Here is a 16,881-nt window from a genome sequence, read left to right as displayed (position 1 = left end):
CGAAAAATTGCAAAAATTTGCATTTTTCTCAATTTAAATGTATCTGCTTGTAAGACAGGCATTAATACCACACAAAATTGTTGCTAATTAACATCCCCCATATGTCTACTTTAGATTGGCATTGTTTTTTGAACATCCTTTTATTTTTCTATGACATCACAAGGCTTAGAACTTTAGCAGCAATTTCTCACATTTTCAAGAAAATTTCAAAAGGCCATTTTTACAGGGGCCAGTTCAGTTGTGAAGTGGCTTTGAGGGCCTTATATATTAGAAACCCCAAAAAAGTCACCCCATTTTAAAAACTTCACCCCTCAAGGTATTCAGAACCGCATTTAGAAAAGGTCTTAACCCTTTACACATTTCACAGGAATTAAAGCAAACTAGAGGTGAAATTTACAAATTTCATATTTTTTTGCAGAAATAAATTTTGAATACAATTTTTTTTATATCACAGAAGTTTTTACCAGAGAAATGCAACTCAATATTTGTTGCCCAGTTTCTGCAGTTTTAGGAAATATCCCACATGTGGCCCTAGCGTGCTACTGGACTGAAGCACCGGCCTCAGAAGCAAAGGAGCACCTAGTGGATTTTCGGGCCTTATTTTTGTTAGAATAAATTTTAGGCACCATGACAGGTTTGAAGGGCTCTTGCGGTGCCAAAACATTGAAAATCCCCCAAAAGTGACCCCATCTGGGAAACTACACAGCTCAAGGAAATTATCTAGGGGTATAGTGAGCATTTTGACCGCACAGGTTTTTTACAGGCATTATTGGAAGTAGGCCATGAAAATGAAATTTTTTTTCAAAGAAAACGTAGGTTTAGCGATTTTTTTTCTTATTTCCACAAGGACTAAAGGACAAAAAGCACCGCAAAATTTGTAAAGCAATTTCTCCCGAGTAAAACAATACCCCACATGTGGTAATAAACGGCTGTTTGGACACACGGCAGGGCTTAGAAGGGATGAAGTGCCATTTGGCTTTTGGAGATCACATTTAGCAGGAATGGTTTGCGGAGGCCATGTCACATTTACAAAGCCCCTGAGGAGACAAAACAGTGGAAACCCCCCACAAGTGACCCCATTTTGGAGACTACACCCATTGAGGAAATTATCTAGGGGTATAGTGAGCGATTTGACTCCACAGTTTTTTTGCAGAAATTATTGGAAGTAGGCCCTGAAAATAAAAATCTACACTTTTTCAAAGAAAATGTAGGTTTAGCTTATTTTTTCTCATTTCCACAAGGACTGAAGGAGAAAGAGCACCACAGAATTTGTAAAGCAATTTCTCTCGAGTAAAACAATACCCCACATGTGGTAATAAACGGCTGTTTGGAGACACGGCGTGGCTTAGAAGGGAAAGAGCGCTATTTGGCTTTTGGAGATCACATTGAGCAGGAATGGTTTGCGGAGGCCATGTCACATTTGCAAAGCCCCTGAGGGGAAAAAACAATGAAAACGCCCAAAAAGTGACACCATTTAGGAAACTACACCTCTTGAGGAATTCATCTAGGGGTGTAGTGAGCATTTTGACCCCACAGATGTTTCATAGAATTTATTAGAATTGGGCAGTGAAAATAAAAACAATCCTTTTTCTTCAATAAGACGTAGCTTTAGCGCAAATGTTTTCATTTTCGCAACAAATAAAGGAAAAAAAAGAAACCAACATTTGTAAAGCAATTTCTCCCGAGTACGGCAATACCCCATATGTGGTCATAAACTGCTGTTTGGGCACACGGCAGGGCTCAGAAGGGAAGGACCGCCATTTGGAGTGCAGATGTTGCTGGATTGGTTTCTGGGCGCCTGTGGGCCCAAAACAGTGGAAACCCCCCAGAAGTGACCCAATTTTGGAAACTACACCCCTCAATGCATTTACCTAGGGGTGTAGTAAGCATTTTAACCCTGCAGGTGTTTTGTAGAAATTAGTGTGAACTCGATGTTGCAGAGTGAAAATGGGATTTTTTTCCATAGATATGCCAATATGTGGTGCCCAGTTTGTGCCACCATAACAAGACGACTCTCTAATTATTATGCTGGGTTTCCCGGTTTTAGAATCACCCTACATGGGGCACTAATCTTTTGCCTGGACATTCGACCAGGCTCAGGAGTGAAAGCGTACCATGTCAAATTGACGCCTAATTTGGCAATTTACAAAGTATTGGTTCACAACTGCAGAGGCTCAGATGTGAAATAATAAAAAGAAACCCCTGAGAAGTGACCCCATTTGGAAACTACACCCCTCAAGTCATTTGTTAAGGGGTGTAGTGAGCATTTCACCCCACAGGTCTTTTCCATAAATGATTGCACTGCGGATGGTGCAAATTAAAAATGTATATTTTTCCCTAGATATGCCATTTCAGTGGCAAATATGTCGTGCCCAGCTTATGCCACTGGAGACACACACACCCCAAAAATTGCTAAAAGGGTTCTCCTGGGTATGACGATGCCATGTGGGCACGCTGTAGGGTTCAGATGGGAGGAAACGCCATTTGGCGAGCGGATTTTGCTTGGTAGTAGATTTGTTTGAGTATTACTGGTGTTTCCGTTTATAATGTGGGAGTACATGTAAGCTGGGCAGAGTATATCAGGGGCATAGTCAGGTGGTATAATAATGGGGTAAAAAAAAACAATAAAATGATCCATAGATGTGTGTTACGCTGTGAAGCAATCCTTTCTGCACAGGCCAGTGTCACACTGATAAATGGTGTCATTTCTTATGCCGCTTTTGGTCCACACTCCGCACCTTTGCAGTTTGGGGAATTTTGCTGGGAAAGTGCTGTCCTGGTATAATACGGGCACCGGCGCTTCCAGCAGATATGTTTGGGCCCTCCCTTTCCTGGTTCCCTAATTTTAGGTCCTTGATAAATCGCCTCTTCAAACAGAAGAAATGTTCCCCTCGGGCACAACTGCATATTTTTTATTTCCTGACTTATTGGAGCCATAACTAATTTTATTTTTTCATAGACGTAGTGGTCTGAGGACTGTTTTTTGCGGGACAAGCTGTAGTTATTGGTACCATTTTGGGGTACATGCGACTTTATGATTACCTTTTATCCTATTTTTTGGGAAGCCAGGTAAACAAAAAAAACGCAATTCTGGCATAGTTTTATTTTGTTTTTTTATACAGCGTTCACCAAGCGTTATAAACTACATGTTAACTTTATTCTGCGGGTCAGTACGATTCCGACGATACCTATTTTATAGCACTTTTTTATGTTTTACAACTTTTTGCACAATAAAACTACTACTACTACTTTTTGTAAAAATAATGTATTTTTTCTGTCGCCAAGTTGTGAGAACCATAACTTTTTATTTTTTTTGTCGACGGAGCTGTATGAGGGCTTGTTTTTTGCGAGACAAGCTATAGTTTTTATAGCTACCATTTTTGGAATACGTGCGACTTTTTGATCACTTTTTATTTTTATATTTATAGGGCAAAGTGACCAAAATACAGAAACTCTGGTATAGTGTTTTACGTTTTTTTTTTACGCTGTTCACCGCGTGCAATAAATAATATAATATTTTGATACCTCAGGTCATTACGGTCGCGGCGATACCAAATACGTATGGTTTATTATTATTTTTTCAATAATAAAAGGACTTGATAAGAGTAAAAGGGGGATTGTGTTTTATTTTATTACTTGAAACTTTTATTGTTTTCAAACTTTTATTTTTTTCACTTATTTTTTTCTTATTCAAAATTTTTATTGAGTTTCAGAACACAAAAGTTACAAAACATAGTGGAGGGGAGACCTCCACACCTTAAATAAAAAACAAACAAGGTCAGTGGACCAAAGCAAAAACAAACAAAACACCAAAGGGAAAATCAATAATGTGCATCACATCTCAACATGCAAAAGAATGGTCGGTGTACAACAGTAGCATGAGTAATCCTAGAGGCATAACAGGAGGTACAGCTAGACCACTTAATTCAAACAGAGAAGGAGAGGCACATTACCCTAGACAGGGGAAGAGAAAGTATAGAGAAAGGCCCCAAGAGAGGGAGGGATAGGAGGGAGGGAGGGGAGAGGACAAGGGGATCCTGGACTCCAGTTCCGGCGTATTATGAATGAAAATCAGCAGCGAGCAAAAGCCATAGTACATTTCACAGGGGCATAGGCCGACTCAGGTGACAGCCGTGAGGTAGGAAGGAGAAGAAAGAAACACTATCCAGGGAGACCATGTAGACGTGTATTTTACCACAGCTGCCGGGGAGTGAGCCACCAAGTGTTCCATTCGCTGTATCAAGGCAACTTCCCGAAACCACTCATCTAATGTTGGGGGTATGGCCGTTTTCCACCTGCGCGGGATCACTGATTTTGCCGCCTGAAGGAGATGTCTAGTTAGGGAGCTTTTATAAACGTGTATTGGCATCGGGAACATGAATAAAAGAGCTGCTTCCGGAGAGTTGGGGACAGAGACCCCAGTAACCTCCACTATTAATTTAAGTACCGCATCCCAAAAACTCCTCAACAAGGGACAACTCCACCAGACATGTGACATGGAGCCTCCCGCAGCACCACAGCGCCAACATTTGTCAGGCACAGACGGATACCATTTATGAAGCGCAGCCGGGACCCTATACCATCTAGAGACAATTTTGTAGCTGGTTTCCTGGGCCCTTATGGCTATAGAGGCTTTTTGTGAGAGGGAGAAACACCTCTTCCATTGTGCGTCAGTAAATGTAGTATGTAATTCTCTCTCCCAGGCCCCACAGAAGGAGGGGAGTTGTTTTTTTTCACTTATTTTTTACACTTTTTTATACTTTTTTTTACACTTTTTCTCAAGTCCCACTAAAGGACTTGAAGGTCCAACTGTCAGATTTATTTTTTTCTAATACATTGCACTACCTATGTAGTGCAATGTATTAGATCTGTCAGTCATTCACTGACAGCAAGCCGATTAGGCTTCGCCTCCCGGCGGAGCCTAAACGGCTTCCGTAATGGCAGAGCAGGAGACCATTGTGTCTCCTGTTGCCATAGCAGCAGTCGCCAGTCCCGATTGCCTATCAGGTCTGGCGATCTGCTAGTAACCGCTACGATGCAGCAATCGCTTTCGATTGCTGCATCGAAGGGGTTAATGGCAGGGATCGGAGCTAGCTCCGGTTCCTGCCGTTACAGGTGGATGTCAGTTGTAACATACAGCTGACTTCCACCGCTGATGACGCCGGATCAGCTCCTGACCCGGCGCCATCTTGCCGGCGGCTACGGAAGCTGATCAGGCTCCGCCGCCGGGCGGATCTTGACCGGCTTCAGTGCTAGGCAGACCGGGAGGCCAGTATTAGGCCTCCGGTTGCCATTGCAGCTACCGGAACCCCGGCAATTTCATTACTGGGGTTCCAATGAGCTGCAAACACCTTAAATGCAGCGATCGCGTTTGAGCGCTGCACTTAAGGGGTTAATAGCGGGGATCGAAGCTAATTTCGGTCCCCGCCGTTACAGCCGGATGTCAGCTGTAAGATACAGCTGAGATCCGGTGATGATGGTACCGGCTCAGCTATTGAGTCGGTCCCAAACATTCGGCGTATGGGTACGTCAAAATGCGGGAAGTCAATGCTTTCCATGACGTACCCATACGGCAAATGTCGGGAAGGGGTTAATTCCTGTGAAACACCTAAAGGGTAAAGAAACTTTCTAAATGCTGTTTTGAAAACTTTGATGGGTGCAGTTTTTAAAATGGGGTGACTTATGGGGCTTTCTAATATAGAAAGCCCTCAAAGCCACTTCAGAACTGAACTGGTCCCTATAAAAATAGGTTTTGGAAATTTTCTTGAAATGGGAGAAATTGCTGCTAAAGTTCTAAGCCTTGTAACGTCTAGAAAAAAAAAAAAAGGATGTTCAAATAACGATGCCAACATAAAGTAGACATATGGGAAATGTTAATTAGTAACTATTTTGTGTGGTATTACTATATGTTTTACAAGCAGATACATCTAAATTTAGAAAAATGCTAATTTTTGCAAATTTTCTCTAAAGTTTGATGTTTTTCACAAACAAATACTGAATTTATTGAGCAAATTTTTCCACTAACAATGTACAATATGTCACGAGAAAATAATCTCAGAATCGCTTGGATAGGTAAAAGCATTCCCAAATTATTACCACATAAATTGACACGTCAAATTTGAAAAAAATAAAAATAAATCGGCTGCGTCCACAAGGCCAAAACAGGCTGGGTCCTGAATGGGTTAAAATATTTTTGGGTTGTAGTGGGCCAAAAATATGAATACCGGTAATCTTTTGAGCCTCCTTCACACAGGGTTTTTGTCTGGCGTATTAAACGGTAAAAAACGCATGGGTCTAATTTTTATACAAAATGCGGGGCACTTTTATATGGTTTTTGTTGGGGTTTTTTTATTCCGTGTAATTCTTCTGGCATTTTTAGAGAAATCTATTAGTAGAGAAGAAAAAAAAATACAAAAAAAATACAAAAACACCCCCCACCCGCCATATCCAGAGAATGCAGCCTTTTGAAAAACCATCACTGAATCCAAATATGCCACAAACCCAAATGCTGTATTTAGAGACTTTAAAAGTCTATAGTTAAATATTATAAAGTGTCATCTGGCCGTAGAATTGTTGACCAAAAAAGAAAGAAAAAAAAAAGGAAAATGAAGATACCATGAAAAACTTTGCAAAACGCTGTGTGTTCTTTTCAAGAATTCTTTTTTTATTTCACCCTCCATTTGTACATTGGTGTTTCAGTGGGGTGCGGTGTGCAAAAATACTTACTGATCCCCACATCTTGTCATTTTTCTGGTCCAGTGCCGCTCACGTGATCTTCATTCTGACCTGGTTTGGAATTGCTGTTTTTTCAGAAAACCGGAAGTAAGGCTCTCAATGCATTCCTATTGAGCCTCGTATTGGCTTCCATAGGAATGCATTGAGAGCCTGAGTTCCGGTTTATTCAAAAGCCCAATGACTCCAGTCAAGTCAGAGGGAAGATCACGTGAGCGGCATTGGACCCGAAAAATACAAGATACGGGGATCGGTAAGTATTTTTGCACACCGCACCCCACTGAAACACCAATGAACAAATGGAAGATGCAATAAAAAAAATAAAGTGGAGTGCTTCTTTAATGCGAAGAACAATTTAGCCATGTTCATAATGGAAGAGGTGGATACACGCATCTAGAACCTGTTTTTAGTGCCATTGTGTTCCTTTGCCATTCAACCATGTTTTATGCTGCATTACCCATCGTACATAAATTCAAAGAACGTCTCACAGCATTTAGAAAGCAGCCTTGATTTACAAATACAGCTCCCAGGATACAGTGCTGGTGCCTAATGCCGGCATACAAGGTGGAGAGAGACGATACACATAATACCTGCCATTGTGCCTTAAATCTGGTCTCTTTAGAGTTGTAAATGTTATTCTTTTTTTCTAAAAAAAAAAAGTCTGGTTGTCACAGTAACAAGAAATCCATTGAAGTGTAGTGTATCAGCAGCGTTGACCACCATAAAAAGGAATCATTTGTAGGACCTCATGAATTTCAATACTTGACATATAGGTTACAGGTGAAACCAGGTATCTGCTACAGCATTAGAAAGTTTTATTCCAAGAATACAGAATTTAACAGTACTCTGCCAGAAGTGTAAATGTACATCTCCTGCATCATCCAGGATAAGGAAAAAGAAGTCTACTCTCCAGATTGAATTGGAACTCCAACAAAACGGAGGTCAAATCGATCAAATCAATGGAAAGAACACCGATAACATTGACTAAATACCATACCCATTCTCCAACTTTTTAATGTATGGGGGTAGAGTGTCTGTTCTCCGATGTCTGCTGCTGGAAAAACAAGAATAGGGCAGGTTTGATTTTTCTACAACCGATCCTTTAGGATCCTGGCATTCAGACAGCAGATGTATCTGGAAACCAATTATACCCATTTCCCTGTGCCATAAACACACACACTCGGCCGATTAGAGTGGGTATGTTGATGGCCAAGTCAGGGAGATATGGGCCAGCTTAAAGGCTAGGAGCAATGTTACAGCCAATTCCTTTTGTGACAATATGAAGCAACTGTGAAAGTAGCTTCATATTGACTAAATTTGATTTTGATTAAAAATAAAAATCTTACCGTTTAGACTACAATTTGGCCGTGTCATCATGTGTTTTGCTAACCTACAGTTGAAGCGTGGCAGAGGACTGTCTGATCAGACCACACACAAGAGGTGTTACTAGACGGAATGCAAGTATAGGTCCTTGTTCAGTCACAGCACATATAGGAGGTGACCTATACCAGTGCATGAATGACTTACCTTGAAAGCTGCTAGGATGATCCTCGTCACCTTCTCCTTGACCGACTCTTGGAGGATATCAGACAATACTGGCACAATGTTATACCTTCGCAGGTATTCGCACATTTGCGGACTGAAGGCTAGCAGCCAGAATGAGAAGATCATTTGATACTGAAGCTGGAATCCACATTTGTTACTCAGTACAGACATAATGCTGGAAAAGATGAAACATACAACATATTCAGTACCCCCACATGACCGTGATCAACTTTACCACGCATGTCCTACTTCTATCATGGTAGAGACCCAAATTATTCTGTTTTCCCTGCTACACATTATTTGCTTTAAATATAATGTGAGACAAAAGGGGTACACAAAATTGATGCATCCTAGGAGACATAGTACAGTAATTTTTATTTTCTACCCTTTGGACTGCAACATGGGTCAAAAAGGATCAATGAGGAGGAGGAGGAGGAGAAGGAGGTTTTAAAAAGTGTTGATAGTAATAATTTAATATTGTCCCTTTTAGAAAAATGTTTTTATTGTGAAATAATGAAATATATCTGTATACATAGAGAGATACGAGAGAGTTAGCGGGAGATACGAGAGAGTTAGCGGGAGATACGAGAGAGTTAGAGGGAGATACGAGAGAGTTAGAGGGAGATACGAGAGAGTTAGAGGGAGATACGAGAGATCGTGAGGGAGATACGAGAGATCGTGAGGGAGATACGAGAGATCGTGAGGGAGATACGAGAGATCGTGAGGGAGATACGAGAGATCGTGAGGGAGATACGAGAGATCGCGAGGGAGATACGAGAGATCGCGAGGGAGATACGAGAGATCGCGAGGGAGATACGAGAGATCGCGAGGGAGATACGAGAGATCGCGAGGGAGATACGAGAGATCGCGAGGGAGATACGAGAGATCGCGAGGGAGATACGAGAGATCGCGAGGGAGATACGAGAGATCGCGAGGGAGATACGAGAGATCGCGAGGGAGATACGAGAGATCGCGAGGGAGATACGAGAGATCGCGAGGGAGATACGAGAGATCGCGAGGGAGATACGAGAGATCGCGAGGGAGATACGAGAGATCGCGAGGGAGATACGAGAGATCGCGAGGGAGATACGAGAGATCGCGAGGGAGATACGAGAGATCGCGAGGGAGATACGAGAGATCGCGAGGGAGATACGAGAGATCGCGAGGGAGATACGAGAGATCGCGAGGGAGATACGAGAGATCGCGAGGGAGATACGAGAGATCGCGAGGGAGATACGAGAGATCGCGAGGGAGATACGAGAGATCGCGAGGGAGATACGAGAGATCGCGAGGGAGATACGAGAGATCGCGAGGGAGATACGAGAGATCGCGAGGGAGATACGAGAGATCGCGAGGGAGATACGAGAGATCGCGAGGGAGATACGAGAGATCGCGAGGGAGATACGAGAGATCGCGAGGGAGATACGAGATAGATAGATAGGATAAGGTCCCCTGCACAAGTCCATGTCCATAATTTGCAGGCCGTGCTCCCATTATAAAAGTATGGGAGCACGGTCCATAAAATCAAAAAATAGGACATGTAATTTTTTGCGGGTCATTTCTACGGCTCAGACACCTTCCCGTAAATATACGGGAAGGTGTCCGTGGGCAATAGAAATGAATGGGTCCATACTTTAATCCACAATTACGGTCCATAATTGCGGATCGAAAGTGTGCATGGGGCCCAAGTATGCAAGGCAAAAATTGTATATGAAATGATGACTATATGTCCATTTATCTGCCTATACATGTAGGTTTTTTTACTCTATTACACACAAGAAATTTTCTGTAGGTTTACTTCACTAATTCCTTACCCTACATGGATATTTATATAAACACTGAATTCCCCGTGAAGCGCACCTGACTGATCTTCCTACACTACAGAATGCTCTCTTCTGTACTTTTTGAGTGCCTTATCTTTCAATAATCATATGACTTGTATTCCCAAGCCACAGTCAAATCCATGGTGACAGCAATTGTCTTTTCAAAGCTTCTTAGCATTTATCATTGTACTCTGTAAGGAGCCTTACCAGTTAACACCATCTGCTTCCACCCACGCGAAGCGATACTCATTAACCCTAAGCATCAGCTGAAGGCATCCAGCAACACACTGCACGTACTGGGAGCTCTACAAGTGGAAGATGATCGACATTGGCATCCCGGGAAAAACAAATAAAAAAAACACAATAGTGATTTATTTTGCCAACAATAAACGAGAAAAAGCAATTATATTTCCAGTCATTTATTGGGTAAAAAAACAAAACAAAACAAAAAAAACACGGAATTCTTAGGCTGATAATGCAATAGGGAAAAAAGGTTCACAGCCCTGCCAATAGAAGTAACAGTCTCTATTACAAATACAAAGTCCGAAATAGGGCAAAATATATTGTAGTCTCAGTTAAGACCGGTAACATTTTAAAGGGCCAGATTGCGGAGTGCCGTCACCCACTTATTTGTAGTATTTTCCATCCGCATGCTATTATATTCTTGCTTGTTATTCGTGACATATTTCAGCGCCACAGTGTGCCTCTTTCTGCTGCATAACATAGAACACATTATTGGATTTGTGGCGGTATGAGGTTGTGATGATAAGTGCCCGTTGAGAGAGTGATTGGGGTTCATTTATGCAACTGCAGAGTTTGTGGCTTGCAACTTCAATTACTAGAATTTATTGGCTTGTCCACGCACTAGTACAAAGTCCATTAAATAGAAGGTTTAGTTGTTCCATGGAGTGTTTCATGAACTAATATCTCCAGATATACTTGTTTCTTACTAGGCCTATACACAAACAATGTTTCAGACTTCACAGAAGAAACGTGCCATACGTCCGGGAACTCATTTATTTATTTCCAAAGTTTTAAATATAAAAAAAGAGAGAAAACATGGAAATAAAAACATGCTTTGTAACGGTTACAGGAGGCCCATTATACAAGTCATTAGAACGTAGAACCTCCACTGAAAGGGCACAGGTATGGCTCCCCCTACTGGTGAGGTAAAGAGGTTTCCTTTGCATAGTCGCATGTGGCGTTGCAGAACAGCCTGCGATTTGCAGCAAAATCTACATTTGTGGTACATGCAGATTTTGCAGCGGATTTTACCCATTTGCAGCCTTCTTTGCCCATGGCACTCGATGGCCGCGGGCGAAAAGCACAGCGAAAATCGCAGCAAAAATTTGTAGGTCTGTCAAAATCTGCCTCAAAATTCCAGAAAGAATTTTGAGGCAGGTTTTTCTGCATGCAAATAAAAAAATAAATTAAAAAAAACTCAGTGTGAACAGGGACTTAAAAGTAATTTTCCAAGACTGTAAAATTGTCAGGCCGTCAATATCTAATCAGGGGGAGTCAGACCCCCTGGGCATTGCTATAGAGCAGCTGCATGAAGGGGCCACAGACCTCCATTGTTTACTCAGGCACAACGCCGTACATTTGGTTGTGGTTTTGTCTCGGATGGCAGCTCAGTCTGGTTTAAAGTGTCCTTCTAGTTATACTCTCCCGGCCCAAATAACATTGGTGTGGGGTGATGCCCCTGCACGATGGGCGGTGCTGTTTCCATGGCAACCGTAGGACCCCCCAGGAGGGTATTGTGCAAGGTTCCAATTAATTAGAATTGGACATGTGCACAAAACTCCCCGGGCATCGTACGGTTGCCACAGCAACAGTACCGCCCAACGTGCAGGAGCGTCCCTCCACGACTGGTTAGTTTGGGCGAGAGTATAACTGGAGGGACGCTAAGTGAAACACCCTTAACGCCAGGATCACACACACAGTTTTGATGTGGTTTTTGTATCCGTTTTTTGTGCTAAACAGAGGACTAGACAAATAAAAGGAGATGCACCAATCTTTTCTTTGTACCTTTCCTTCCTCTTAAATCCACTTCTGCCTTTGGCTCAAAAACGAATCCAAAAACGGTATCAAAACTGTGTGTATGAACCTACCAACTATATACCATAATTGCATATCTTCCATAATAACTTTAAAAAAATTTAAGATCTTGAGTCTTTGTCATTCTATTTTTATTGAGCTTTTAAAACACCTTATTTTAGATGTCACAGTCATTTTAGATAGGTCAGGGCTGAATATAGCTATTCATGCTTTCTACAATAGGATCACGCTAGCAGCTGAAAGTAGCAAGCTGTTTTTGTAGCAGAGACGATCACTTCTCTCCAGGAGACATGTTGGGGAAGCGGTAGTGTAAGACTTTGCCGATACCGTAATAGAGGTGAATAGAGCAGGCAAACGAAGTATTAATATTTATCATTTCTTATGCCTTCCTCATGTTATCCAACACATGGCAAGCATATAATGGCGGTCCAGTCAGGGTTCAGGTAGCAGAATGTATGTGTACAACAAATAGTATCAGTCAGATTTATGAACTACAGGTAGCCACTGTGAAAATACGTTATAACACTATGGGGGAGAAAGATTGCGCCAGTCTTAATAAAAAACTAACAAGCTAGAGTAAGAAGCAACAAATTTATTAAAAAGGCATACGCCCCCTTGATAAATTTGTTACATTTTCGGCTGTCCGTGTGCCACTAAAGGAAATGTACGCCAGTCAGGAGCTAGTGTAATTTACAAGTCAGGACGCCGGTTGACCACTCCCTCTTTTGCTAAGATTCGCCCACATTTTGGGAAAGTGGCAAGAGCAGGGGAAAACGACCCAAAAGTTGTCATCAACGTCCCAAAAATTGCATTTCTATGTCATAGAAACATTGTTAACTTCACCCTAAATGTCTTACTGAAGGGTAATTTTTTTTACATAAAAAGAACCAAAGAATGTTATGGGAAGTAAACATTACTCCGCATAGGAGGTCTATCTCAAGGTTACATATTCTTGGTAATAAACAATAAATCACCTAAAAAGAACATTATATTTTTAATATTGGTATAAAATATTTGAGGCAAAACCCCTATATGATGCGTAACAGAAGATTTCCAAAATTAATGTAAAATGTGTATCATTACAGAGAAACATTTAAAGGAAGCTTAGAAGGTCAATTCTCTAACTAAGAATGTTCCTTTTCCAACTTTTCTAGACAAAAGTAACATAAAATAAATAGAAAAAGCTCTTAACTCGTGAAAGTGGTGGTTTGGTGCAATTAGGTCTACAAATTGATGGGTCAAAATCAAGGCTTTCATTTTCAATGACAAATGTCCATTAATGTACACATCTCCGAGATTATTTATATTGAGACAAGATTTTACATTAGTAGATTCCAGTAGATGGAAAACTCAAAAATAATATGAATAGTATAAAAAGCATATCTGTACAAGAGGATTGATTATCTGGCTACAATGGCGTCAGTCAGGAGTAGGACATATTAGGCAGCAAATGGACAGTTGGTTCTAAGCGACTTTGACAAGGGCCAAATGTGATAGCTAGACGACTGGGTCAGAGCATATCCAAAACATCAGGTCTTGCGGGGTGGCCCTGGTATACAATGGTTTGTACCGACCAAAAGTGGTTCAAGGAAGTACAACCGGGTGAATTGGCAACAGAATTATGGGCACCCAAGGCTTATTGATGCGTGTGGGGAGAAAAGGCTAACCAGTCCGGTCCGATGGAAAAGCTACTGTAGCACAAATTGCTGAAAAAGGTAAAAGGAGCATTCCCATCTCAGACATTTATGGAATTATCCACAGCTCTGTGACCCAGACCCATCTATAGAATAGGGGTTCCCAGATCCCGCTTGGTGAGGCGGCCGACGCATCCAAGCAGGAAAGACTTCGTGACAAGGCGGCTAGGAGTAGAGAAATACACAAGCTCTTTGTGCTAAACGGTCTCTTTAACTGGTTCCCGACCGCTGGTGGTGATTTTACGGCCAGTGGTCAGGGTCCTTAAGACCCGAGCCATAGACTTTTTACGGCTTGGGTTTAACTTGCTGCCCGCGCGATCGGGCAGCTGAATGTCAAGTCTCCGGCTGTCAGTGAATGCCGGGGACCCTGAGGAGAGGATAGAAGCAGCTTTCGCTGCTTCTGTCTTCTCTGATAACTTGTACACAGCGCTCAACGAACGCTGTGTATATGAATACAGGCAGCGGCTGCGCCGCTGTCTCTATGCCTCCCAGTGTTCATGTGAGTGGCAACGCTAGCCCTTGTAGAGCTCAATTTACTACTATGGTGAAACTAGTTTTATGGCAGAGAAATATTTAAAATGAAAATGGACAGTAATATGTTACAAATTAGGCCATATGGGTTCAACAAATGAATTAACAAGACATCACAGACAACTCCTTTCGGTCTGCTTTGTCAATTAGCTGATCGCTGCAGGTCTGGCACCCATGACCTCGAAAACTGCTGATTTTGCCAGGAAAAGTTGCCATCAGCTACTCATTTTCCCTGCAGTGGCCACTACAGAGGAGAGGTAGTATTAAATGCGGCCAAATAAATGGCCTTCCATATAATAAATCAATACTCGAGTCCTCTCTGCATCACAGAGATCATCTTACAAACATGAAAGAAGGTGACCAGGTTACGGGAATGCTCAGCAACAAAGCATCAGATAGATGGCAACAGTTCCAAATTCAGGTCCCCAATTACAGTGGGAAGGGCAGCTCGGCGACACAAACTAGTGACCTAACAAGTGAAATAATATCTAGGCAAGGAGAAGACCGTTGAGAAGAATATACTGTATTTTTTAGGTGAAGATATAGGCCAAGATCACATACGGTTTTGCCGTTCTTGGCTGAGTTTCTTCAGCCAAAGTCAGAAGTGGATCCAAAGGGAATGAAAGGTATAAAGAAAAGACTGATACATCTCCTTTCGTGTTCACTCCTGTGTTGGTTTAAAAAAAACAGAGCCAAGAACTGCACCAAAAATTGCATGAAAGGTTTTTGTGCGATCGTGGCCTTAAGCAGACCCAAAGTCTAAAACACAATTACATACATACTGATGAAGGACTACAGCGAGATAGTCACAACGCTATAAGTAACTGCTACAGGTAAAAGCAGAGGGGAAAATGTGGAATCAAGTAGTGTTTATTTGGATTGATAAAACTGAAGCCATATTACACGTAATACAACCTGACAACATTTATACTATGTCCCGCTGTGTATTTTCAACAAACCCTTCCTAAAAGTCTCATTATCGCTTCTGCCGCCTCCACAATCACCTATGTAATGTCGTCATCCTTACCGTCCAATCCTCGTGACGGATTTCTAAAGTCATACCTACTGTGAAGTACTTAGGTGAAGTCTCTGTCTATGGCTATCATGTAATGAGAGGAATAAAAGTAAATATATATATATATATATATATATATATATATATATATATATATATATATGTGTGTGTGTGGGTGGCACAGACTAAACACAGAACAGCCTGGATTTTATAGGACATTGATGTAATGAGTGAGGTTACAGTAAACTAACAAAGATAAACTAAAAAAAAAAAAACAGCAATAAGTAACACGCTGGTACTCTGATGTCAAGTAACCGTGCTCTAGTCCGTGATTCATCACTATTATATTACTCTATATCTATAATGATCTATTTCTATTACTGAACACTTACATCACTTGGAGATACTGTTCCGGTTTCCATAGCGCCTCCGCTTCCTCGTAACTTCTGAAAAAAGAAAAAAAAAAAAAAAAAAAAGTGAAAACTTGTTATATGGACTTTGCATTTTGTTTGCTGGTCTTTGTAACATTGTTTAGTGCATTGGCGCTTTGGTTTAATACATTCATTGTGATTTGCGGCTTTGACCATGCAGTAATTGTTGATGGCCGATGACGTGGTCTGAGTATCTCAAGAAACTACTAATCACCTGGGTTTTTTTTTATACATGAATCTCTGTATTCACAGTGAGCGCCAGTTCTTAGAAGGGACAGATAGGAAGAGTAACGGGAAAAGCACGTCTGAACGCAAAGCATTCATGACAAATGGGTACATAATGCCTGGACATGTAGCATTCTCATGCCAACATGGTAGCCTTTAAAGCTTCACCATTTTGAGACAGTTGTGATTTAAAGGGAACCTGTCATGTTAAACGGGCTATTCGATATGCTGGAAGCATGTTATAATGAAGGAGTTGCAGAGGAGATTGATATAAAGTTCAGGAAAGAATTCAATATAGCTTGTAATTTATGTATCAAAATCTCTGCTCATCCTGGGTTTAGGAGTCCAGTGGGCGGTCCTACCCAGTGATTGGTAGCAATCTCTGTATTAACGTTCATACAGGGAAGGCTGTCAATCACAGAGTAGCACTGCCCACTGGACTCCTAAGCTCAGAAAGAGGTTTGAATGAATAAATTACAAGTTATACCGAATAATTTCCCACAAATCTATATAAATCAATCTTCTCAACTCCTCCTGCTCTTTAATATGCTGCCTGCAGATCAGACTGCAGTTTAATGTGAAAGGGTCGCTTTAAATAAGTAAAAGGCTTGCAGAGTGTCTATTGAGCCAGAGAACGATGGGAATTTCCAAAGTTCCTATAAGGCGAAGTTCACATCTCATTTTTTACTGTACGTCCGACGTGTACGCTTTGACATAACAAAAACAGTGTCAAGACTTGTACCACAGCGTGTAAATGGATTTCTATGGTCAGGACATATGCCCTAGTGGTGTAGTCTACTACGCTTTTTAGTACTTTTCCAGAACGT

General features: G+C 41.5%; 1 protein-coding gene across 1 annotated transcript in view; it reads right to left on the bottom strand.

Moving 5' to 3' along the window:
* The window catches only part of ATP6V1H (ATPase H+ transporting V1 subunit H), a 140,936-nt gene that overhangs the window by 68,118 nt on the left and 55,937 nt on the right, over positions 1 to 16,881 (bottom strand). The window contains exons 8-10 of the mRNA XM_075826245.1: positions 15,791 to 15,844; positions 10,308 to 10,405; positions 8,260 to 8,452 (exon numbers count right to left, since the gene is read on the bottom strand). Of these exons, the coding sequence (XP_075682360.1) occupies positions 8,260 to 8,452; positions 10,308 to 10,405; positions 15,791 to 15,844 (345 nt within the window). The remainder of the gene's footprint in view (positions 1 to 8,259; positions 8,453 to 10,307; positions 10,406 to 15,790; positions 15,845 to 16,881) is intronic.

Source organism: Rhinoderma darwinii, chromosome 5 (genome assembly GCF_050947455.1).
Source record: "Rhinoderma darwinii isolate aRhiDar2 chromosome 5, aRhiDar2.hap1, whole genome shotgun sequence".
Taxonomy (NCBI): Eukaryota; Metazoa; Chordata; class Amphibia; order Anura; family Rhinodermatidae; genus Rhinoderma; species Rhinoderma darwinii.
Note: the sequence above shows the minus strand (reverse complement) of the source record. Positions and strands in the feature narration are given on the sequence as shown.